At 39.3% G+C, this 25,393-nt stretch overlaps 1 protein-coding gene and 1 pseudogene across 3 annotated transcripts in view; both read left to right on the top strand.

Annotated features, from left to right (window-relative positions):
- FAM13A (family with sequence similarity 13 member A) overlaps nucleotides 1-25,393 on the top strand; it is a 354,436-nt gene that overhangs the window by 266,440 nt on the left and 62,603 nt on the right. For all 3 annotated transcript variants that reach the window (XM_049709015.1, XM_004276998.4, XM_033400352.2), the window contains exons 8-10: nucleotides 5,561-5,602; nucleotides 18,411-18,452; nucleotides 20,978-21,157. In XM_049709015.1, the coding sequence (XP_049564972.1) occupies nucleotides 5,561-5,602; nucleotides 18,411-18,452; nucleotides 20,978-21,157 (264 nt within the window). The remainder of the gene's footprint in view (nucleotides 1-5,560; nucleotides 5,603-18,410; nucleotides 18,453-20,977; nucleotides 21,158-25,393) is intronic.
- LOC125964208 (protein BTG1-like) lies at nucleotides 7,081-15,965 on the top strand (annotated as a pseudogene).

Here is a 25,393-nt window from a genome sequence, read left to right as displayed (position 1 = left end):
CTGAGACTGTGGATAAATCAAAAGGCTCCAGTGTGGTACTTTATAGTTTGCAGAGGAAGGAAGGAAAGAAAATGTGCTAATTCCACTCACCTCGTCGTCCTCCAAGAAAATTCATCTATGAAAATTCTTCCACTTAGTACATTCTGTTGCAACGTGAGGGAGAAACCTGAATTCCAGAGAAGATGTTTACTTAATACTTTAAATTTTGTCCTTTCACTTGGCCCTCCCTTTCTCTCTCCCCTTGGCTGTTTGTGGTTTTTTTGTTTGTTTGTTTGTATTTAAGCCCCAGTAGATGTTTTTTCGAGTTTCTTCAATGAATGGAACCTAATCCTTAGCCTTTCCCTATTTTGCTGTACTTTTCAGTACCCAAGGAACGCTTACAAACTATTTCTCCTAGCTCAGATCACTTGAAAATGTAAAGTATGTAGCCCAATATGCAGATTATGTTAATTTGCGGGTAGCCAGCCGCATTAACCAATTAGAAAGTTGGACTAATTGGAACATTTATCAGGACAGTTCAAAAGGGAATTGAATGGAATGGTGGTTTGATCCAGTAACTGAGCGTCCGTTCTGAATACCTCAGGCTGGGAATTCTCCCAAGAGTATTTGGTTTTTCTTAGACACAGAAAACGCCATGCTTTTCACAATTTCGGTGAGCTTGCTGTGTAATTAAATTGATAGGGATTGCATTCTGTGGCTTCAGTTTAGACACGAGTGCAGCTCAGGAAGAGATTGTGAGTCTAGGTGTCATCCATTCCTGTGCCTTTATGTTCAACCAATGTTGAACCACATAAAAAGATAAGTTAGTGTAGCACAGGGAATGGCACTCAATATTCTGTAATAACCTATATGGGAAAAGAATCTGAAAAAGAATGAATATATGTATATGTGTAACTGAATTACTTTGCCGTAGGCCTGAAGCTAACACAACATTGTAAATCAATTAAACGCCAATATAAAATAAAAATTAAATTTTAAAAAAAGGTAAGTTAGGCCCCCACTAAAACCCTCCAGTCTGTTATTGCCCTTCTCAGTTGTAGCTTCTTAGATTTGGACTGTTACTTGGGTCTATTTGATAAATGTCCTTCCCACAGGTAGCTGTTTTGAGAGCCTATAACACCCCATGTCTGAGGACATTAGGCACCCAGTGGCCTGACATACATGAGGTGATTGCCCAAATCTCTCAGTGTATTTAAATTAAAAAAAAAAGGCAAACTAATTAGCTGCTTAAACTTGGCTATTATTCTGAGTCAGCAAACAGGAAATAATTAAAACATTGGGTTTATACTAGTAACCACCAAGGAGGAAACTGAATGAATTCCAGGTTGTTACGGTTTGTCATTGGCTTCATTTCATGACACGCACTCCCCTCTTCATTCACAGTACATGTGCTTATTTTTAAAAATTGAAAGTAAATCTGAATTAATTCTCAATTTAAAATTTAGGGAAAAAATTACAACTCAGTTAATATCATTGGACATGTCTGAGATTGATGTAAAGCTAGGAACAGGCATAAATACCTCTATAAATAAGTGTTTGGGGACATATAATAATAGTCCAATATTCATTTTGCACAGAGGTAGACATGGTGATATTTTCAAATGTTTTGCATTCCAGTGTGTAAATTTTATGGAAAAGTTTCTTTTCTCTGTTCTATTTGGAAGAATTGTCCTTGGCCATTTTTTCCTTCACATTGCCTGTAAAGTCAATGCATAAAATTGATTTTTAGAATTAATTGACTTAATCAATTTGAAATCAATGCTTTAGTTGTTTCATAATTTATGCTGTTGTTAGGATTACATTACTAAACCCCGGGCAAGGGTACTTTTATGAAAGGGAAAAAAGAAATCGGCTAATTAAGTGTCAAAATTAATTATTTATCCTCGTTTTCTTTTCCAATTATATTGTTCTTCTTGGGTACTGTGCGTGGATTGCTGCCCTGTTGACCGCTACTGAGTAAGCAAATCTGCTGAGTCTGTTTCATTTCATTTAAATAACAGTGCTTACATTTTCTTTTTTGGAACACTTATAACTGCTCAGAATTCAGGGACATATCCCAATTAAGAATTTCTGATTTTTGTCTTTCATTGACAAATTTACCTTATACAAATGCAGCCTGAAAAATATTTGCTCATGATTAAAAACTTGTGTTTCTATCGAGACATTCTTGACATAGTGCCAATACATGTTAATAAATTAATCACCTTGTACACACCATCAGGCATAATGCATTGTGAATGGACTTTGACTAAGGTCGGTGTAGAGTTGCCATAATCAGAAGCATGACATGGAGCTTATAAATTATAAAGTCCACAAGATCTTGTGCCAGAATGAGGACATTCACTCCAGAATATTTTGATAAGTTAAAATTGAAGGCAAGGTAGTAAACAACAAAAGTGTGTTTGTTGTCTGCACATCACTAGCTGTGTGACCTGGTTAAGTTGTGTGCCCTCTCTGAGCCTGCTGCTCTCAAGGGAGGGGCAAGTACCAGGGAGGGTTTTTATGAGGATTTACATCAGATAATTAATGTCAAGCACCCGATGGTACCTGGCTGATGAATAACTGTCTGAGGGAGAGAAGGTGTAAAGAGAGAAAAGATTGATTTTGATTGCCTCTGTTGGCTACAAGGAAATTTTCAGGCACACACAAAAAGTGTTAGCCAAAGCACATGAACAGCTGTGTTCAGAACTCTGTACCCTTAAATCATCTCCCAAAGCACTCCTGATTTCTAAGAAAACCAACCATATTGCTAATTGAACGTTCACTAAAGTACCCTTGTTAATTTTCATTATAATTTGTTACGTGTTAGAGTTAAGGATCTGTTCTGGGCAAAAAAAGTATTTAGTGCGGTGCTCATTTTATAACACTCGTGTGGCCCAAATCTTGGCTCCCTGTACACCGATGCCGAAATGAGATACAGAGAGTTTTGGAGGAGAAAGAAAGGGTGGGTTTATTCTTTGCCAGGCAAAGAGGGGAACACAGCAGGCTAGCACCTCAAGAACTGTGCCCCCTCCCTGGGGCATAGGGAGAGGTCAGGGCTCGTGGTCGGGGGGTGTGCAATAAGGATGGAGGCAGTAACAGTCCTGCATTCTTCTTTCTTCTGCAGAGTTTCGAAAGGGTGGGGTTGCTGACAGGATTAGGGTGTGTGCAGGGTCTCAGGTGGTCCGTCTGCTGATCTTGATGAGTTTCTCTGGTCCCTTTAATCTCGCCTCACGTGGTTTCGTGGCAGCTCCTCCCTTGATTTGCAACTGTTCGAATCTGCCCTTTGGAACTCAGGGAAGGTCATGGAGGCTGGAGTCTTGCCTACAAGGAATGGGGAACAGAAAGGCCTCTGTGCCTGGGAGCCCCATGGGCTCCGCTCGGTTTCACATGGAGGCAATGTTCCCATAAAGTAAAATCATTATAGGTTTTTTGTTGCAGCCTCTTTGCACAGTGTTGGTCACACTTAGTACTCTTCGACACTGAACCCTCGATTAGGAAACAAACCCAATTCTAACATGTTTATAATTTGTTCAGAGTTTTCAAGGACTGTGTTGAAGTCAAATGTGTAAGCCCCTTGTATCAGTCTGGCTTAAAGTAGTCACTACTGTAATAGCGCTGCTCTAGGTGGTTTCTTCCCAAGACACGTGGACAGTTCCCAGGTGTTAATGCCTGTAACTTGTCAAGCTTTGCCTTCAGCCCATTAACATTATAGAGTCAAGAATAAAACTGATCTGTCACTTACCTTTCACTTGGGAAGAATTGGCACAATCAGTTACAAACAAAATCTTTGGCAAGATAAACACTAGAATAGTTAAGCGATATTGACATTGGAAACCAAAATCATGAGAGAGTGACAAATAGTATGCCGTATTTTTTTTTTTTTTTTTTTTTTTTTTTTGCGGTACACGGGCCTCTCACTGTTGTGGCCTCTCCCATTGCAGAGCACAGGCTCTGGACGCGCAGGCTCAGCGGCCATGGCTCACGGGCCCAGCTGCTCCGCGGCATGTGGGATCTTCCCGGATCGGGGCACGAACCCGTGTCCCCTGCATCGGCAGGCAGACTCTCAACCACTGCGCCACCAGGGAAGCCCCAGTATGCCATATTTTATGTGCCGTCTTGCAACTAAAATGTTAAGACCTTTTCAACTTCCAGGACAGGGTTGTGCGCGCGCGCGCGTGTGTGTGTGTGTGTGTGTGTGTGTGTGTGTATGTGTGTGTATGTGTTTTACACTATAACTTGTAATAAGATTTTTGGTGATTGCCAGGATAATATTACCAACTGAAGCAAATTTTTCTCTTTTCATCAATGTTGCTTGTGGTATACCACAGGGGTACAAGAAGAAAATATTAGCGCTTCTTAATTTTATCTGATACTTCACATTTCTACTTTTATCTGTTTAATGATGCACATAATTAACATAAATAGATACTCAGTCATATATTAAGGGGAGTAGCTGCTTAAAAGCAAATTTTTATATGAGTGTGTAATCAAAAATGTTCAAAGACCACTCCAGTAGACACTGAAGGGGAGAGACTCATTCATTGATTCGAGGTCATTTATCAGAAGAAAAAAACATGTAGAAGAAAGGAAAAATATTTTACTATAGTATATATTTTATATTTTTAATTAAATAGTTTTATATTAAGCTTCATATTGCTTCAGTGCTGTTTGAGGAACTTAAACTATTTTTTTTTTGGCTGCGTTGCGTCTTCATTGCTGTACACGAGCTTTCTCTAGTTGAGGCGAGCGGGGGCTACTCTTCATTTTGGTATGCGGGCTTCTCATTGCGGTGGTTTCTCTTGTTGTGGAGCACAGGCTTCAGTAGTTGCAGCATGTGGGCTCAGTAGCTGTGGCTGAGGGGCTCTAAAGCGCAGGCTCAGTAGTTGTGGCGCGCAGGCTCAGTAGTTGTGGCGCACAGGCTTCATTGCTCCGCGGCACGTGGGATCTTCCTGGACCGGGTATTGAACCCATGTCCCCTGCATTGGCAGGCGGATTCTTAAGCACTGCGCCACCAGGGAAGTCCCTTAAACTATTCTTTATAGTTTCATTTGTGTCCTTTCATGTTATTCACCCTCATTAATACTGTGCGTAACTATAGACAACAAAGAGCGTGAGTGTTGCTTACTGATGCCCTAGCATTTCATTGCTAGGGCAGCATACACTTACCAGGAGTATTTTGTTGGCTGTCTTACTTTCATCACCATGTTAATGAGTTGTAATTAGCTTTATTGAGATAATTGAGTATGTAATCATTTTAAGGGTTTATGTGTAATATATGAATACTTGGATTGGGCTTGTAGAATAAGGCAGTAAAAAACTTCCTCTTCAAAGGGTGATGTGAACTACTTTTGCCTTAGGCTAATCTTGAAAGAAACCTCTCTTGATGGTCTCCCTTGAAGAAGTGATTGACCTTGGCTAGGTCCAAGGTAGCGTATATTTTACTAACCTTACTCCATAGTGAGATTAGCTCTAATGTGTCAAAAGAAAAATTGTGATAGGTGGAACAGAGTTTTAGTAAAATTGAGATGTTATGATAGTAACAGGACTTATATTAATTCAAGTTTTCTTTTCCTCTCAGTTCGCAGGAAGATGAAAGACCTATGTCACCTTTCTATTTGAGGTACTTATTTGATTTGTATTGGTCTGTTACAGGGAATGGGGGAGGGTTAAGGCTTCTTTGGGTTTATTTGCCCACGTTAATTCTTTTCAATAGAATATTCTGTGCTGTGGCCAGGCTAAGCTTATTGGAATCCCTCACCATAATGTTCATGCTCTATTTTTCTTCTCTTTTGTTTAAGAAATCTTAGAACAAATTTTCACGTAGTTGAAAAGACTAAAATAAGATATTTGGTTTTAAATTCAAAGATATCAGGCTCTCCATTTGAATTTCAAAATCTGCCTAATGATTAGGCTGTCACCTAAATTTTAAAATCGCTCTTCTACACATACATGCTGGTGGGGCGGGTTCTGGGCCCAAGGCTCACTTGCTGAAGGAGTCTGGGGTTACGTTAGGTCATTTTCTAGATAGTAGTGAAGTGTGAAACGAATGTTCAGCAAGTCCTTAGAGTTCAGGATTATTTTCTAAAGTTTATAAAGCCAGAATGGCAACTCTTAAAACAGGTAAGTTTACATCAAAGTAGATGTTAGATGAGATCACTTCCCTCCAGACTAAGAAGTTGTTGTATTGATGTGATTTTTCAGTGAACCATCCCACTTAGGTATCAGTAAGAACCTGGAACCAGGCTTTTTTCTTACTTGCTGCATTTCTTTCCTCACTACCTACCCACTTCAGAGGCTTAGAAACTATATTTGAAAGTAATATGACCATATAAATTCAAGTTTAAATTGCTGAAGTTTTTTTTTTGTTTTTCTTTTAACCTTTCCTCAATTTTGAATTCTACTTTTTAAAAAGCAGTGTCGGGTGTGGAGAAAAGGGAGCCCTCTTGCACTGTTGGTGGGAATGTAAATTGATACAGCCACTATGAGAACAGTATGGAGGTTCCTTAAAAAACTACAAATAGAACTACCATACCACCCAGCAATCCCACTACTGGGCATATACCCTGAGAAAACTGTAATTCAAAAAGAGTCATGTACCACAATGTTCATTGCAGCTCTATTTACAATAGCCAGGACATGGAAGCAACCTAAGTGTCCATCGACAGATGAATGGATAAAGAAGATGTGGCACATATATGCAATGGAATATTACTCAGCCATAAAAAGAAACAAAATTGAGTTATTTGTAGTGAGGTGGATGGACCTAGAGTCTGTCATACAGAGTGAAGTAAGCCAGAAAAAAACAAATACCGTATGCTAACACATATATATGGAATCTAAGGAAAAAAAAAAAAAGGTCATGAAGAACCTAGGGGCAGGACGGGAATAAAGACACAGACCTACTAGAGAATGGACTTGAGGACACAGGGAGGGGGAAGGGTAAGCTGGGACAAAGTGAGAGAGTGGCATGGACATATATACACTACCAAATGTAAAATAGACAGCTAGTGGGAAGCAGCCACATAGCACAGGGAGATCAGCTCAGTGCTTTGTGACCACCTAGAGGGGTGGGGTAGGGAGCGTGGGAGGGAGACGCAAGAGGGAGGAGATATGGGGACATATGTATATGTATAGCTGATTCACTTTGTTATACAGCAGAAACTAACACACCATTGTAAAGCAATTATACTCCAATAAAGATGTAAAAAAAGCAGTGTCAGGGTATCACATAAATACTTTCTTTGTTTCTGAGTCTGATTTGTTGCAATAGTCTCATTGTTAGATTTAGACTTTAATTCAACCACCACAGTTCCGAAATGTGTCATAGGGAGTCAGGCTTGGCCAAGTAACTGGTTTGCAGTAGTGCTCTGCCCTTTAGCTACTTGAAGCTTGTTGCGTAATCACTTTGTGGCAAGGCAGGGAACATCTGAGGTTTCAGTTTGAGACAACATGGTGGTCCATTTGATTCGTCCTGGTTTCCTGCCAACCAATAAAATTACATGATGATTTAAAAATTATGTAAGAATTAGGTTGGTACAAGTTAATTTAGCTTTTTTCTTACCCACTTGACATGAAATAGGGAGAATCTATTGATAAAACATGAACTGTTTTTATTTTAATTATTTGCATGGCTGGTTTGAGATTGACTTTTCTTGAGTTAATCTAGTATACAGAATTCAAGTAGAAAAAGGAAAACATGATTGTTAATTATGACTAAGTTCTAGATTTTGGGACTAGAATCAGAAACATGTCCACTGATAATTTAATGTATAAATCAGTGCGCTTTTTTTTTTTGCACTACCTCTAGTAAGAGCAAATGAGTGCTTAAACATTTTAAATAAATTTTTGTAATGTCCTTGTCTTCTATTCCTTTCCCTCCAACTTTATTACAATTCCTTTGCTGCAGTGTTAGAAAAGGGGAGTCATTACATGACTAATGAATTTCATAATGATTTATTAACATGATGAAAAACTAAATTGGCTCTTTTAAATCCAAAATAATTTTTTCTGTGCCTTTGAAAAGTAAAAAATGATGGGTAGTGACAAAATGGTATCTTCCCTGGCTAAGGATGTTGAATACTAAATATTATGTATCGACAGTGTTAATTGGTCAGGTTTTTCAGGGGAGGAAAGGCCCAGTCAAGAGATGAGACCCATCTGAGGTGGGTATTCACCAGAAGTAGGTTCAACCACAGGCAGCCAGGCGGAGGAGATGGGGTATTGAACGGAGGGGCATTCCGTTTTGTGGTTTATTCTGAGAGGTCCGACATAAGGTAGGATGGCAGATCTCAGAGGCTGCAAGTTTGGGAGTGGGCAGTCTTCATGTAGACCAAATCAAAACAGAGAGAGGATGAGGGCAAAGCAGGCCTCCCATTTCAGAGGAAGGAGAATAGCTGCTCTATAAAGGAACTCAGATACAGTAGATCAGACAGGCATCGAGCAATTGGAGTGGAGACAAGGTGCATTATTTATAACAGCAAGAGAGGGTCTGTGTCTGGAGTAGAGATGCAGAGCATACCGAGAGGCTGCAGTGCACTAGTGGAGGTTCCAGGACCTTCCTGTGGCTGGGGGTAGGGAGGTCGGTTACAGGAACAGAGACCGAGAGGGGCCATTTCGGTCATTACCTTGCTCCACCGTTCACCCTGTAGAATTGCGGTTTCTGTGATTGCTATTCTAACATCTACGGCTGAACCACGTGTTGGTCTACTGTACGTTTCCACTGCCTTCAGGCTTTTCTGTAGTAAGGTAGGCCTCTTATAAATAGACATGCACTCAGATGTTCTCATTCTAGATGAATAGTTTTCTGTGATAAGAACTCTGTCTTCTTTAATTCCAGTACTTCTCCAACCTAACCTAATTCACCATAGAGCCATTTGTCCTTTTTTGCAAAGGAAAGAAATAGTAGCTACAAATCTACACCTGCCACCATCCCATGTGGCAAGTTTATTGCAGCTACAGTAGCTCAAACAGTAGGTGTCATTGTTCCCCAGATGCTCATTAGAGATTACCCACCCTGTTGAAGTGATTAAGGGAATGAAAGGGAAGGACCGATTATACCAAACCCTTAGTGAGATTGCCGCAAACAAACACGAACCTGCGTGCTAAGGGTGCAGAACATGCTTGGCAAAGATGCCCACACCCTGGCCTCTTTCCTAGGCTAGACTGGAATCCCAGAAAAGGAGCCCCTACCTCAGTTGCTCAGATTAGTGTGAAAGCAGCTTGCAGTAGGTCTTCTTCTGTGCCACATGCAGCCTGTTGTCTGAATTCTTTTGGTGGCATCCAGTCAGATCTGGTTGGGATCTGTTGCTAGTTCTACTTCTATTTATCTAAGTCTTCGGTGTTGCCAAGCCCAGGTTTTGATTTCTGTGGTTATTTCCACTGGGAGTAGGGTTTTTTGTTTTTTGTTTTTTTTGCGGTACGCGGGCCTCTCACTGGTGTGGCCTCTCCCATTGCGGAGCACAGGCTCCAGACACGCAGGCTCAGCGGCCATGGCTCACGGGCCCAGCCGCTCTGCAGCGTGTGGGATCTTCCCGGACCGGGTCACGAACCCATGTCCCCTGCATCGGCAGGCGGACTCTCAACCACTGCACCACCAGGGAAGCCCCCAGCCAGGTTTTTGATAATGGCTCTGCCTGAATTGATCCCCCTGACGAACCCCTAAACACAAAGAACTATTTTGGACCTATAAAGAGAAATTACAAGCTAGGGGAAAGGATGACTTGCTCTGAGGACTCAGAGTAGAAACAGTTTCAGAAAACTGTTTTTTGTATGATTCAGAAGAAAACTTGAGAAGTAATATGTACTAATCTTCTCCAAAAATGCTCAAGGACATAACCAGCCTCTTTGAAATATGAGTAGGAACCTGTAAGGAGAGAATAAGTTGAGAATTAAAAGGCTAGAGACACACAAGAACAGCTGAAATGAGGGAAAGAGAAGCCTAGAAACGTATTTGCAGAGATTTTTTAAACTTTGGAAAGCAGTAAAGAGCAGAAAGTATTTAAAATAAATCAAGTACATGATGAGAGAGAAACTTGAGAAGCTCTTCCAAAATATAAAGGGTAAAGAAAAAGCTGTGAGAGAAATAATGTTAGATATGAAAGTCAGAGATCAGAAAGCCAACCTGAAAATTATGATTCTAAGGAGAAAACCATACTAATAGAAATAGAAGTAGAAATCAGTGTTAATATATACCCAGCTAATTGAGAGGTGAATCCCCCAAAATATTTTTTTAATTAAGAAGTAGAAACCTGATTATAATTATTAGTGGCAAGCCAAAGAAAGTAATGAAATTCTAAATTTCTTATCTTGCAGGGAAGGTAGGAGAGTAGAAGCAGGCATCAAGTGTTTCAGGGTTTTTTTTTTTTTTGGTGGTTTGTTTTTTGGGTTTTTGTTTCAGTTTTAATAGTCACAGATGTATGGGTTGTAGAGGCAACAACTAGTAGAATTGTGCATAGGACTCATATATCCCAAATCACCTCAGAAGATAAGAGCAAAGACAGAAATCAAAGGAAAAGGAAGCTCCAAAATTATAAAACATAAAGCAAAAACATAAAACTAGAAAAAATGTATCAGCTATGACAATAAGTGTAAATGGATTAAATTCTTTGATAAAAGCTAAAAGTAATTTTTTTTAAATGACTGCTTGAACTATGTTTTGCTCAAAAGAGCTATGCCTAAAACAAAATAGCACAGAAAGGTTAATAATATAGGATTTATCTCTGATAAATATGAACAGAAAGAAAGCAGAGATAGCAATATCAATACCAGAACAACTAGAGTTTAAAGCCAAATCCATTAAACAGGACAAACCTAGACTTTATTGGGTAAAATCCATACTAAAAATATAAAGGTTAAAATAATAAGTATGTATAAACTAGCATTGTATCAAATCATATAAATTTAAACCCTTAAGTTAACGAGGATAAACATGCAAACACATTTGAAGTATAGAACTTATATATACCACAATATGTCTATAACAAAAATTTATAAATAGTGCTGAGAATTTAATAAAATTAATAAGATTTAAAATATAGGAGCATCACATACACTAAACTTTACAATCTACAAATAGGGCTTAAGCATTCCTGCTACTTTCTAAAAGATTACTCAGCTGTCTCTAAAAGTTCTTGAAGAGTAGAAATGTTAAGTTGTGTCTTCTAACCACAATGTAATTAATAACAAAAAATTTCCAATCAACCAACGAAAACTCTCCTAAAGGGAAGAAGATATTCAAATAGGAAATAAAAACAGACTATTTGGAAGAAAAAGAGGAAAAGTACATATAAAAATTTGTGGAATGAGATCTAAACTCTTTTTAAGAGGTAACTTCACCTTCTTAAAAAGATTGAAAGTAAACGAGCCACACATTCAGAATAAGAAGTTACAAAAAGGAAGAAAAGCAACTTCTTGGAAACCCAAAAGGATTTAATAATAATAAGTGAAAACATAAAAATAGCAGAACTCATGTTTGAATCCAGGAACTCATTCTCTGAGAGTAAAAATGAAAATAAAAAAGAAAACCTTTGGTAAACTTAAGGAAAAAAAAAAGGGACAATACTAATAATCAGAAGTGAAGTTTGCTGTGAGGGGTATAGTAGTTTTTAAAAGGTTATAGAATACTTCATGCAATTTTATGCTAATAAACATGAAAACCTAGATGAAATAAAAGGTTTTCTGGAAAGCATAAATTTTGAGAAGAAATTTCCATGTGAATGCAAAAAATACTTTTAATAATCTGTTCTAATTCTAAGAAAAGAAATAGATGTGTAGCCAAAGATTTATGTGAATAGCAGCATTATTTGAGAATAAGGATTATGTTTTTATTAAGGACATATCTGAAGCCAGATTACGTGAGATGGAATCAGAGCTGTGTAAACTTGAGTGAGATACTAAACCTCTCGGAACCTCAATTTCCTCATCTGTAAATGGGTATAGTATATATAGTCACCTCTCCATTTCATTTCTCAATTTTGCTTTATAAAGACCTTAGTCTAAAAACTAAAAAAAAGCTCTGAATGTCTTTTTATGCAAAACATTCTAAATATATGAAACTGATAACTCCCATAATTAGGGCCCTAAAGAAGCTGTACAAAATGTATTTTGACATTTTGATGGGCTCAGTTTAATTTGTTAGAAAATATTTAATACAGTATCAAGATATAGGAATGAAGAATAATTCATTTCTTCAAATCAGTCCTAATACTTAAAGGAATAGTATGTGTGAGTTTTGATAAAAATATGTGGGGATAAATATTTTTTGTCAAAATCTAAATACCTATAAATGCTCCCTAAAATTTCTGCATGTGGTAATCGTATGTAAAAGTTAAAGCAAAGTGAATAAATATTGAGGACTGAGTGTATTTGTTTTATGGCACTGTAGAGAATTGAACTAAAATCATGAAAATGTTTTCATTTACAAATTCATTATACAGTTACAAGGAAATAGTGGTACAATCATCTTATAATGTTGACACTGTGTATCAACTTTTAGTATTTTAAGATGATACTAAAAATACCGTATTCTGTTAAATAGACAAATTAAGAGTTTCATTCTGGTTTGATGATTAGTTACTGGATCCTCATCCTGAGGCTTAAACAAACATCACGTAATTGTCTTTTAAATTCTTACTCATTAAAAAAATTGAATGTAAATACTATCTTCTAGAGAAAAAGGATAATTCTGTTAGACCTAATGGTTCCTACTGAAACAATATTTTACGGGCAGCATGTTATACACCACTGAAAAGAGAATATACTGAAGTAAGAGGACAGAAAAAAGAGAACACATCCTTCTTCAAGATGTCTGGTTTCAGTAGATTTGAAAGGCTTCTTTATTTCAAATCAAGAGATCTAATAAGAGAATCACTCGTCAACAGGCACTCTGTGCATCTTATCACATGCACATTTTATAGACTAACATTGCTGAGCATAATCCCTTTATGGAAATGTTTTGCTAATAGAAATAAAGACTAAATATATTTAACTGTATCATAGAATATATTTCAGAGTAGGCTTAGAATCTGTTTTGAATGACCGTACCAGGAGAACATTCATTTGCATCATCACTTAAGTAGGCTTGGGTAATGAAATTGACCATGATGCTGAGTCTGCTTATTCATTTTAGTTTTGAATACTTGCTTTATCAACATTAGGAAATGAATTCTTCCATATTCAGGTGTTTATGCTGCATAAGTAAGAGATTTTCTTAGCAAATCAGTCAAGTGCTCTGAAAAAAATTCATTATTCTTAGCCCTCTGCAGGGGATAGAAAACAAGCTACGTGTAGATGAAGAAAATCATTATCTTTCACTTTAGCTTATTTGCTTATTGTCTTTTTGTGAGTGTCTTAACATTACCTCCATAAGCTGATTATAGCAACGGAAGCAGGCCCTATTTCTGACATTAAATATTCTTAGAAATCTTGTTATTGATGAAGTGTTAAGCACATCCCACAGGAACTATGGAGGTGATTGGATACCTGACCAAAGCTATTTTGGTATCTGATAAACCCTAACTATGACGGACACTGTCATACAACTAAATATGCAGTTATAACCTTTTGTAATGAATTAAACTTTAGGGCAATAAACTTGAAACTGAGATAGTCATAAACTTTTAGAGCTAAAAGAAAATCACAGAGATCATGAACCAAGGCTTTCATTTTCTGTATGAAGAAACCAGCCCAAAGCAGCCAAGCTAACCAACAATCTGACTGTGATTGCAGCTAATTAACTGCAGAGCCAAGACCAGAACGTCACTTTTCTGATTCCCAACGCAAAATGCTCTCTTTTCAGAACACTTTCTTTAGGCCCCTCGGAGCTGGAAATGCAACTGTTGGGAGCTTCGGAGGCTGCAGAGCCGTAGGCGGCGGTGGCTTGGGAGGTCCGGGCGCTGTGACCAGGCTGCGGTCACTCGTCTCTTCCTCTCTCTGGCCACCTCCTGTCTCGAAAATAACTTTTTTACTATAAAGAAAGGAGAAAAATTGTAGCCGTCCGCCCCTCCCTCCCTCCCTCCCTCCCTCCCTCTCTCTCAGCCCTCTGACCTGTGAGGTAGCCCGGACCAACCCCGCGCATCCCTTCTACACCCGGACCAACACCGTGATAGGCAAGATGGCCGCCAACGAGGCCTTCATCTCCAAGTTCCTCCGCATCAAGGGGCTCACGAGCGAGCGACAGCTGCAGTCCTTCCGCCAGAGCCTGCAGGAGTTGCTGGCAGAACATTAGAAACATCACTGGTTCCCAGAAAAGCCCTGCAAGGGATCGGGTTACCGTTGTATTCCCATCAACCATAAAATGGATCCTCTCACTGGACAGGCAGCACAGCTGATTGGACTGAGCGGTCAGGAGCTGTTCAGGCTTCTCCCAAGTGAACTCACACTCTGGGTTGACCCTTACGAAGTGTCCTGCAGAACTGGAGAGGATGGATGGCTCCATCTGTGTGCTGTACGAAGCCTCACCAGCAGGAGGCAGCACCCGCAACAGCACCAACGTGCCAACGGTAGACAGCAGAATCAGCTGTAAGGAGGAACTTCTCTTGGACAGAACAAGCCCTTCCCAACGCTACAATATAATGACTGTATCAGGTTAAGATATAGTCTACGGACGGGTCATCTTATAATGGATGGATACATTTGATACTTGCTTTGGGTGGGCGCCTCTTGGGGGATGGATTATGGAATTTAAACCATGTCACAGCTGTGAAGATGTGGCACAAAACAGAGTGCTAAAAAAATTTGTAAGTGACAGTGCTATAGTTTGGACAGTCCCTTTCAATGATTTAACAGCCTGTGAGTCCAAGTAAATGATCACCTTATTCGCAAGGGAGAGAAGTCCTAGGGTGGTTTCAGTTTCTCCCAGACATGATGCCTAAATTTTTACATCAGTCCCTTTAACGCAAATCTGTATTTCAAAGAACCTTTCTCTGCAGTAGAACTTGCAGAGAACATTTGCACTATGACACTTAAAGTTGGTATCCATTTTGGCAGCTCAACCTTTAAAACGTGGTAGTACTGGAAATTTTATGACAAGACTTGTACCTAGCTCTTAAATATAAATGTACATAAGACAAACTAGTAAGGATGACCTGGGGAAATGGTCAGACCTTGTATTGTGTTTTTGGCCTTGAAAGTAGCAAGTGACCAGAATCTGCAGTGGCAACAGCCTTTGAAGAAGACCCTTAAAAAGACACTTTCTCAAGTGTGGTGTTAGCACCAGCGAGCTCTCTGTACATTTGCTAGCTTGTAGTTTTCTAAGACTGAGTATACTTATTATTTTTAGAAAGTGGAGGTCTGGTTTGTAACTTTTCTTGTACTTAATTGGGTAAAAGTCTTTTCCATAAACCACGATCTATTTTGTGAACCTTGTTAGTCATAGTTTTTTTGGTAAATTATGAACTGGTGTGAATTTGTACAGTTCATGTGTATTGATTGTGGCAGAGTTGTACAGATTTCTGTATTTTGGATGAGAGATTTTTCTCCTCTCTATAATAAATTGTTTCTTGGCATTTAAAAAAAAAAGAATACTTCCTTTAGGAAATTCTGTTTTAAAAGCATGGAAGTATGGACACATTAAGTAATACCAAAAATTCCAAAGGCCTATTACAAAAACACAAAAATATAAATTTATCATAAATTTGACCTAAGATATATGTATTAACAAAAATCAATATGGTTTAATTACTTAGTCTTATTACTGATTTTTTCATTTATTTTGCATTCTGAGAAAGGCTCTTTAAGACTGATTTCGATGGCTCAGGTCATTTTTCTTTAAGCTCTGAGGGAAATGTTGATGTATTGCCTTTTATTCATTCCAATTAGCATAGGTTTTCCAAATCATACCTTCATAACTTAGAATCTTTCAAAACAGCAATTGTGATATCTAAGTCACTGAAGTCTAAAAGAATTTCAGTTGCAGGAATTTGGAACCTTGCTAAACAATGTCCTCCACAAATCAACAGCATCAGAATCACTGGGGAATGTGTTAGAAATACAAAATCTCAGGTCCCCTTTCCTAGACCTAGACCTACTGTATCAGAATCTGTGTGAACAAGATCCCGGGTGATTCTGGCGCACATTAGAGTTTGAGAGAGAGTTAGGAGTCTCAGAACCTGGTCCCATTTGTTGTCATTTCCGTGTCTCTTTCTTCCTCGCCTTTTTTCATCTTCTCCTCCCTACGCCCCACCCCACCCCAAAAGGAACATAAAAATATCAGTGTGTGCTTTTTAATAAGCAAAAAGAAGTTCAGGTCAAAAGTGTGTAGAAGGGAGGAGAGGAAATGTATCTCTTCATTCTGAGATGACATGGCTGACTGACTGGCTGATTATATTTCTGTGTCTTTGGAATGTTTTTAGGATCTAGCAGCTCTGTATTCTTTTCCCGCCTGTATGTTCTCCCGGAGTCATTATTCAAATTGGCCCCTGCCCCCAAAACCAAGGTTGTGTAACTGCGTAAGACATGGAGCGCCGGAGTTAATTATACAGTGTTGAATTTACAGAGAGTGAGCCACAGGCATCGAAAGCAGGGACTGCCTGTTCCAGCTCAGGACAGAGAGCCGCAAAGGATTTATTGTTGGTTATGTAACCTGGGAACCTCTATGAATAGCAGGTATTGTGAGGCAGAAATGGTTGTAATTAAAAGCAAAGTTAAATACCTGAGTCCAGGCCTCCATATGGGAAGATGACTCTGGTGAGTGTTTCTTCTAGTGAGTGATGGGTTCAAAAAGTCGAGTGTAGTGATTAGGAGCTGAGACTCCAAGCTAAAACTTTCTTGGTTCCAATCTCAGCTCATCTGCTTCTTGGCTCTATGACTGTGAGTTACTTAACCTCTCTAACCTCTTCATTTGAAAATAGGGAAAAGAAAACAATGGTACCTACTTCATGGGGTTCTTGTAAACAGTAAATGAGAAAAGCTATGTAAGCAATACTAAGCACAATGTCTGAAACACGGCACTCAGTAAGCATTCGGGTTTATTTATTTGTTCATTCATTTATTAATGAGGATTCTTCTCGTACGTTTCCCTTGTGAACAACAGCACCCTTTTATGCAGTTTTTCTGGGACTTGGCTGTGGTTTGTGACCATGACAAAGAGCTACAGCTTTAGCTAAAGGAATTCTCTGGGGTTAAAGAGTGAGTGTCTGTTGATCACCTTTGGGATAATGAGTATGTGCTGGTGGTATTCGTAGGTATTGCCATGAAAGAAAATGAGGAATATTATACAATCCCTTGAAGCACTTAGGTTCTAAATGGAAAGGGATGAGATACACATATACACATACATGGAAGAAAAGCTCGACAGATGATTCCAAAGCAACACATTCACATGCTGAAAATTCTGTAGTATAAATGAGGATGCTTGGAGTGATTGAAAGGCAACCAGCAGTATTGGTCATTAACAGCTTTTCTGTTCTTCAGGTGTCTTCTACACAGAAGAAAGTAAAAATGGGAGAACTGTTAGATTAGGCAAAAGTGTAGTTTGACATGCACTGAAGATTTTGTTTTAATCTCATTTTCAACATAGATACTTTTGAATCTTGACTTAGAAGCCAATTGAGCAGTACAGGGCAGAATGTAAGAAAGTACTCACACCGATATGGTTAAGACAGATGCCAGCCTCGACCCACACTGTGCTTATATGAAAGTAGAACGGGGGCAAAAGGGTGAAGTTCTGAAGCGTGCTAATCAGATAGTGTTCTCTCATTTCACCATTCCGTTTTATATGGACTACTTTTTTTTTTTTTTTACTGACTACTTTTTAATACTTTCGAAGGAATTCAGGCTTTGGAGAAAATGGGAAAGTTAGAGGAAGTTTATAAATGCTCAATAAAAGGGCTATAAATTAGGTGTTAAGATGAAACATTATAGAGCTTGAGGTATTTTCCATCTTGAGGAACTTAGGCAGAAAATGTGGCTCAGATAGAGTCGTGTAGAAAACAGTGTTTGTTCCTTGTTCTCTGTCCCCTACGGCCCCCGCTCCATGTTCAGAGCAGTTTTAGGAAGATGCTTCTGTCTGCAGGTCCGGAGGGAGTGGGGCAGGAGGGAACAGACTTGGGCTGCAGAGAGCAGAGACAGGGCAGTTGGTAGCAGGAAAGCAGTGGGCAGCAATCGTATTAACATTTGGGGAAAATTCAAAGACCCCAGACTAGGGCCATGGCAATAGTCTGAGAGGCAGAAATGGTTTTCAGGGGTCACCTTTGAAACTATCCGTCATGGTCATCTTAACATGGAGAAAAGAAGCTGTTTGGGAATGTGCTCCCAGGGCCATCTCTAATCTAGAGACAGGTAAAAATCAGCATCAGTCAGTGGGGAATTAAATGTCATGTGAGGGTCATTCAGGGCTAATACTTTCAGCCCGGGATGCCGTCACATGTTGGATTCGCACTCTCTGGTCCTCTGTCTAACCTGGCTTCCTTTCTTTTGCTTCTTTTCTGCAGTGCCCACGTATCCCAAGTCAGCAATGTGTCGGCAACGGGAGAGTAAGTGATCCGGATTTTGGGCTTTTTTCCCCCTCCTCTCATGTATTAAACAGTAAAAAAGCTTTTCTAATGGTGTATAGCATTGGAAGGTTAATATAATAAGCAACAAATGATGATTTTTAAAACCACCCAGAGGAGAAGACCAAATAAGAAGTGTTCCCGTTTGAGCTTCTGTGTGGGTGTGTGACTGGAGACCTCTCAGCCGTGTGAACATATGAGATTTTCTGTTTATTTTAGTCAAAATCGTGCCAGTTAGTACGTGCAAAGCAGTCTGTGTGCCTTGGGAGGTGTCTTGCCATTAAAGGTGGAAACATGAACCGTGTGTTTTACTTCTTCCTTTGTTCGTTTGAATCGGCCTCCGTTTTACGGAGTGCCTGCTATATGCCAAGCATAGTGTTAGGTGTCTAATGTCAAAGAAGCCTTGTGCTCTGCCTTTGGGGCCTTTACAGTCTGATAGGACACAGAAAAGGAGGCAAGTTAGTGATGGAAGCAAGTCCTTCTTCCACAGGGCAGTGGCAGTGCTCTGTTAATTATGTCCATCGCATGTCTTTTTCCTCCTAAGACGACCAACCGCACTTAGACTAAAATCTAAACTGCAACTATCTCCCCCTGCCTGTTCGTTGTGCTTCACCCGTATGACATTGCTGGGACCCGGGTGGGCCTTTGGGAGCATCTTCCATGAGCAGGGATCAGGCGGCTGACAAGGGGCGGATGTGTGATAAGGAGGAAGAGAAAAGCATTAGAAGGAACACACATTGGTATGAATGTGGCTCTAATAGGATGAGTTGGGATTTTTTTTTTTTTTCCCCTTCCTTGTTATGGGAGGAAGCACTCCGAGGGCAGATTTGATGTCTTTTATCTTTGAGAATTTTAAAGAGATTCCAGAATTACAGCAAGACTGATGTGTTCTTGTCTGTTTCCTAATGACCTTTACTTCTTATATGTCTTGTATAACGTTTGGAAAAGGTGTGGCTTTGGTATGTATGTATATATTAATTTATTCACTTTCCTATATACCACTATGAGGTAATCTCAGATCGTTGGGTTGTAGAGTTCTAGATATTAAAGTCCTAATGCCTAGTCATTCTGTACTTGCTCATTGTTGTAAAATAGTTTTAATGAAATTACTATGAGTCTATTATAAAACTACATTTGGAAAATGTAAAGTTCTTAAATTTTCAAAACTCATTTTATTTAACTGAATGTGTTTCTCAATCTGACCACTTTTAAAATATATATGTGGTTTTTAAAAATTTTAACAGCTTTTTTGAGGTGTATGTACACAAAACTATACACATACTTAATGTATTGTATACTTAATGTATACAATTTGATGAGTTTGGATGTGATTCTTTTTTCAAGTGAAGGAAAACATGCTTTGAGGAGTGTCAGTTTAGAATTTTTCATGCCTGCTTATTCAGAATTAAATAATGAAGTGATAAAAATGGGTTTAGACACATTGAAAGATTATATAGCTTTAAAAATGATACGTCATCTGTCTTATCATGCACTCTTTTTAGCCCCTGAGCTTACCTGTTTTCTTCAGAAATCTATCCTTCCATCTCCAGTAATATACATTGGGGTGTTTGCATGAATACAGCTTCAATCATGTATATTACAATTGGATTGAATAAAGGTTCAGAAAGATTTTACCATTCTGTTATGAGGAGTAATTGCTCTGGTAAGGTGTTCTTTTTTAATAGCATTATTGCCTATATAATTTTATCTTAAAGGGATTCCAAAGAGATAATAAGCATCATAAAATCATTTGTGCCAATTTGCTTTGTAAATCATACTGTATTCCTCTGCAGAACTGGTATAAATCTGGAAGAAACTCACCTTTGTAAGAATAGGTCCATTATTATTCTATGAGGAAAAAATCTTTCCTCATTCTGCCTTATATTAAATGATCTGTATTTCCTGAATGCCTCCTACAATTGTTGCTAGACCTGCCGTGAGAGTTTCAGTAATCCAGGATAGAAAACACAATTATCACATTGGTGGAATTTGTTCTGTGTACCTTTGTTTTTAATACACAGCGCAAATATTTGGGGATTAATGCCTCATACTGTCTTTGCTCATGAAGCTGTAGTAGATGTTCCATGGAAAATACTGATATTTCCAATATTACGGGAACTTTTTTTTATTGAAGTATAGTTGATTTACAATGTTGTGTTAATTTCTGCTGTAGAGCAAAGTGATTCCATTATACATATATATATATATATATATATATATATATATATATATACACACACACAGATTCTTTTTTCATATTCTTTTCCATTATGGCTTATCATAGGCTACTGAATATAGTTCTCTGTGCTCTACCGTAGGACCTTGTTGTTTCTCCATTCTATATATAAAAGCTTACATCTGCTGACCCCAGCCTCCCACGCCATCCCTCCCCCAGCCTCTTCCCCCTTGGCGACCACCAGTGTGTTTTCCATGTACGGGGACATATTTTTAAACGCAGTTATTGATAAGTTTCATTGCTTGATTGACTCTGCATTCTTTTTTACCAGACTCTTAGAAAGAACCATCCGGTCAGCTGTAGAACAACATCTTTTGGATGTTAATAGCTCTGGAGGGCAAAGTTCAGAGGACTCAGAATCTGGAACATCATCAGCATCTTTCTCCACATCCACCAAACAGCGACGACGCCAGTCCAAGGAGCAGGATGAAGTTCGACATGGCAGCGACATGTGAGTCGGCCTTGGTACTTCTTGTTTGCATTTGCTCTTCTTCTTTTAAAAATATACACCCGGGGGCTTCCCTGCCGGCGCAGTGGTTGAGAGTCCGCCTGCTGATGCAGGGGACACGGGTTCGTGCCCCGGTCCGGGAAGATCCCACATGCCGCGGAGCGGCTGGGCCCGTGAGCCATGGCCACTGAGCCTGCGCGTCCGGAGCCTGTGCTCCACAACGGGAGAGGCCACAGCAGCGAGAGGCCCGCGTACCGCAAACAAACAAACAAACAAACAAAAACCCCCTTCGGGCTTCCCTGGTGGCACAGTGGTTGAGATTCCGCCTGCCAATGCAAGGGACACGGGTTCGAGCCCTGGTCTGGGAGGATCCCACATGCCGTGGAGCAACTGGGCCCGTGAGCCACAACTACTGAGCCTGCGCGTCTGGAGACTGTGCTCGGCAACAAGAGAGGCCGCGACAGTGAGAGGCCCGCGAACCGCAATGAAGAGTGGCCCCCACTTGCCACAACTAGAGAAAGCCCTCGCACAGAAACGAAGACCCAACACGGACAAAAATAATATAAATAAATAGATAAAAATTAAAAAAAAAAAATATATATATATACATACACCCGAATTAGTGACTGTGTTATAGACACTCTCATTTCAGTACTCAGGTTAACATTTTAAGTTTTCATTTTGACCCTTCTAAACTTGGCTGGCATTTAGAAATTCATAAGTGATTGAATAAACATTTCCTTTTCATCTAGATGTTTTGTATGTTATGGGAAGCCACCTCTGATTTAATGCATTTCATGGCTTCCTCATGAATATCTTGTCCATATTTAGAGAGATCCTGAAGCATTGGAGGAGAAAATTGCCACATTCCTGTCCAGAGACGGTTTTTTCCTTGTTGGACGACATTCAGTTGGCTATTAGACTTGCTTATGAGCCAGTAGATTTCCCTACTATTTTGACCTGATTAAATACCAGATTACTGTAATGCTCTGACAGTTGATGATGTTTTAGTAGAAGAAAGATTGAGCTTAAGTCTAACAAAAGAGGAAATGCTTGAGTTCTTTATTATTATAATGACTAATTTTAAGGCATTCTCTCAGCATGAATTTCAAGAAGAGTATTACAACAAATTTTATTCTCCGTTAAAAGATTTGATAAAATACAAATGACTAATTACCATTCATCTTATTGAATAATCATGATTTAAATTGTCAAGGAAAATACATTTATATATAATAGACTATAGTCCCATATTTTTCCTGAAAGTTTTATCTACTGTAGCATTTCGTCTCTATAAAGTTATTATTTTGAAATTCTTATTAAATGATAAAGACTAAACCAAGCCCTAGTTTGCCTCTTTCCTTTTCACCTGGACTCAGAATCTACATCAAAATGTTGATGGAAAAAAAGCAACTTCTCTTTGCGTAAAGAAACTACAAAAGATAAATAGTGTAAATAAATTCCATGCTGCACATTATAAAGGTGTTTAAGAGCTATATTAACAAATGTAATTTTAGAAATTAAAAAGTATCCGTATTATAACCCACTGACTTTTCAAGTGGTATAAGCAGCACGTTTTAAAAAATATTTGTCTTAGAGCTGGTGGATAGGAGGGGGTGCTGTAGTATTTCCTTTAGAAAACAGGAAAATTATAATACGGGACATATTTACATGTAAAATTAGCTACTGACTAAGCTTTATAGAAGGTGTTTAGGTATATAATTAGTCTGTGTGGCCTATATTGTGTTATACAGCGAGTACCAATTATTCATCTAACACTGTTCTTAGCCTCTGCCTCATTTTTCTGCCACACAGTATGTAGCAACACTGCATTTTTAAAAGCCTTAGTGTGTCGCGACATCGTGCTTTCCACCCTCGTTGTTTGGACAGAGGGATAGCAAGCAGAGGCTGGAAGCGATAGTGAGCGTGGTAGAACAAAGCTGGACAGTGGTCCTGGTGGTGGTGGGTACCTGGGGCAGGCCAGGGAGGAGCACGGCAGGGTAAGGTCAAAAGTGAACAGGGGCTACACAGATAAACCCACGCACCTATGGTCACCTAATCTATGACGAAGGAGGCAAGACTATACAGTGGAGAAAAGACAGCCTCTTCAATAAGTGAGGCTGGGAAAACTGGACAGCTACATGTAAAAGAATGAAATTAGAACACTCCCTAACACCATACACAAAAATAAACTCAAAATGGATTAAAGACCTAAATGTAAAGCCAGATATTGTAAAACTCTTAGAGGAAAATATAGGCAGAACACTCTCTGACATAAATCACAGCAAGGTCTTTTTCCATCCACTGCCTAGAGTAATGAAAATAAAAACAAAAATAAACGGGACCTAATGAAACTTAAAAGCTTTTGCACAGCAAAGGAAACCATAAACAAGACGAAAAGACAACCCTCAGAATAGGAGAAAATGTTTGCAAATGAAGCAACTGACAAAGGATTAATCTCCAAAATATACAAACAGCTCATGCAGCTCAATATCAAAAAAACAACCCAATCCAAAAAATGGGCAGAAGATCTAAATAGACATTTCTCCAGAGAAGACATACAGATGGCCAAGAGACACATGAAAGGATGGTCAACATCACTGATTATTAGAGAAATGCAAATCAAAACTACAATGAGGTATCACCTCACACCGGTCAGAATGGCCATCATCAGAAATTCTACAAACAGGGCTTTCCTGGTGGCGCAGTGGTTGAGACTCCGCCTGCCGATGCAGGGGACATGGGTTTGTGCCCTGGTCTGGGAAGATCCCACATGGCACGGAGCGGCTGGGCCCATAAGTCATGGCCGCTGAGCCTGCACGTCCGGAGCCTGTGCTCCGCAACGAGAGAGGCCACAATAGTGAGAGGCCCGCATACCACACAAGAAAAAATTTCTACGAACAGTAAGTGCTGGAGAGGGTGTGGAGAAAAGGGAACCCTCTTGCACTGCTGGTGGGAGCATAAATTGATACAGCCACTATGGAGAACAGTATGGAAGTTCCTTAAAAAGCTAAAAATAGAACTACCATATGACCCAGCAATCCCATTACTGGGCATATACACAGAGAAAACCATAGTTCAAAAAGATACATGTACCCCAGTGTTCATTGAAGCACTATTTACAATAGCCAGAACATGGAAGCAACCTAAATGTTCATCAACAGAGGAATAGGTAAAGAAGATGTGGTACATATATACAATGGAATATTACTCAGCCATTAAAAGGAACAAAACTGGGTACTTTGTAGAGACAGGGATGGACCTAGAGACTGTCATGCAGAGTGAAGTAAGTCAGAAAGAGAAAAACAAGTATCATACACTAACATGTATATGTGGGATCTTAAAAAATGGTATAGATGATCTTATTTACAAAGCAGAAATAGAGACACAGACATAGAGAGCAGATGTATGGATACCAAGGGGGAAGGAGGGGGTGGGATGAATTGGGAGATGGAGACTGACATATATACATTGTTGATACTATGTATAAAATAGATAACTAATGAGAACCTACTGTGTAGCACAGGGACCTGTACTCAATGCTCTGTGGTGACCTAAATGGGAAGGAAATCCAAAAAACAGGGGATATATGTATACATATAACTGATTCACTTTGCTGTACAGTAGAACCATTGTAAAGCAGCTCTACTCCAATAAAAACTTTTTTGAAAAAAGTGAACAGGGGCTAGACAGGGAGAGAAATATGAAACACAGAGTAACCACTCCTGCAGAATTTAAATACAGTTTCCTACACCTGGGGATATTTCTAGTATAAGTTACCTTGATTGTTTTTCAGTATCAACATCAGGGGAACAAAAGGTGGTGGGGAATGGTAGAGTCTAATCATCTAAAGAGGTATCCATGAAGCTCTAGCCTTTCCCTTCATTTCTCTTGTCTGATGTCCCTTCACCGCTCATTCTGGCCACTCACTGTGGTCAAACCACAGCTGTGCATTGAGTGAAAAAATCTTGGGGTGTAAACTATTTATAGCAGAAGTAACTCACAGTCTCACCTGACACTTTTCCTTAGCGTGTAGTCTGGGCGTTCAGAAGTCCCTTTCACATGGTCCTTGTTGGCTTCACCTTCCTGGTCATACGGCCCCTCCTCACCTGACACTATTGTGTCTTGATAGTCCGTCTTCTTGAACTCTCAGCCCATACTGAATGGCTGCTCTAAGCTCTCCACAGCTTTGGAGGAACAAGGACCTTATCTCTCAGAGCTCTAGATCTGCTCCTTCTG

The sequence above is a fragment of the Orcinus orca genome, chromosome 4 (genome assembly GCF_937001465.1).
Source record: "Orcinus orca chromosome 4, mOrcOrc1.1, whole genome shotgun sequence".
Lineage (NCBI taxonomy): Eukaryota > Metazoa > Chordata > Mammalia > Artiodactyla > Delphinidae > Orcinus > Orcinus orca.
The sequence above is the reverse complement of the archived record's forward strand: the minus strand, read 5'-3'. Positions and strand labels throughout refer to the sequence as shown.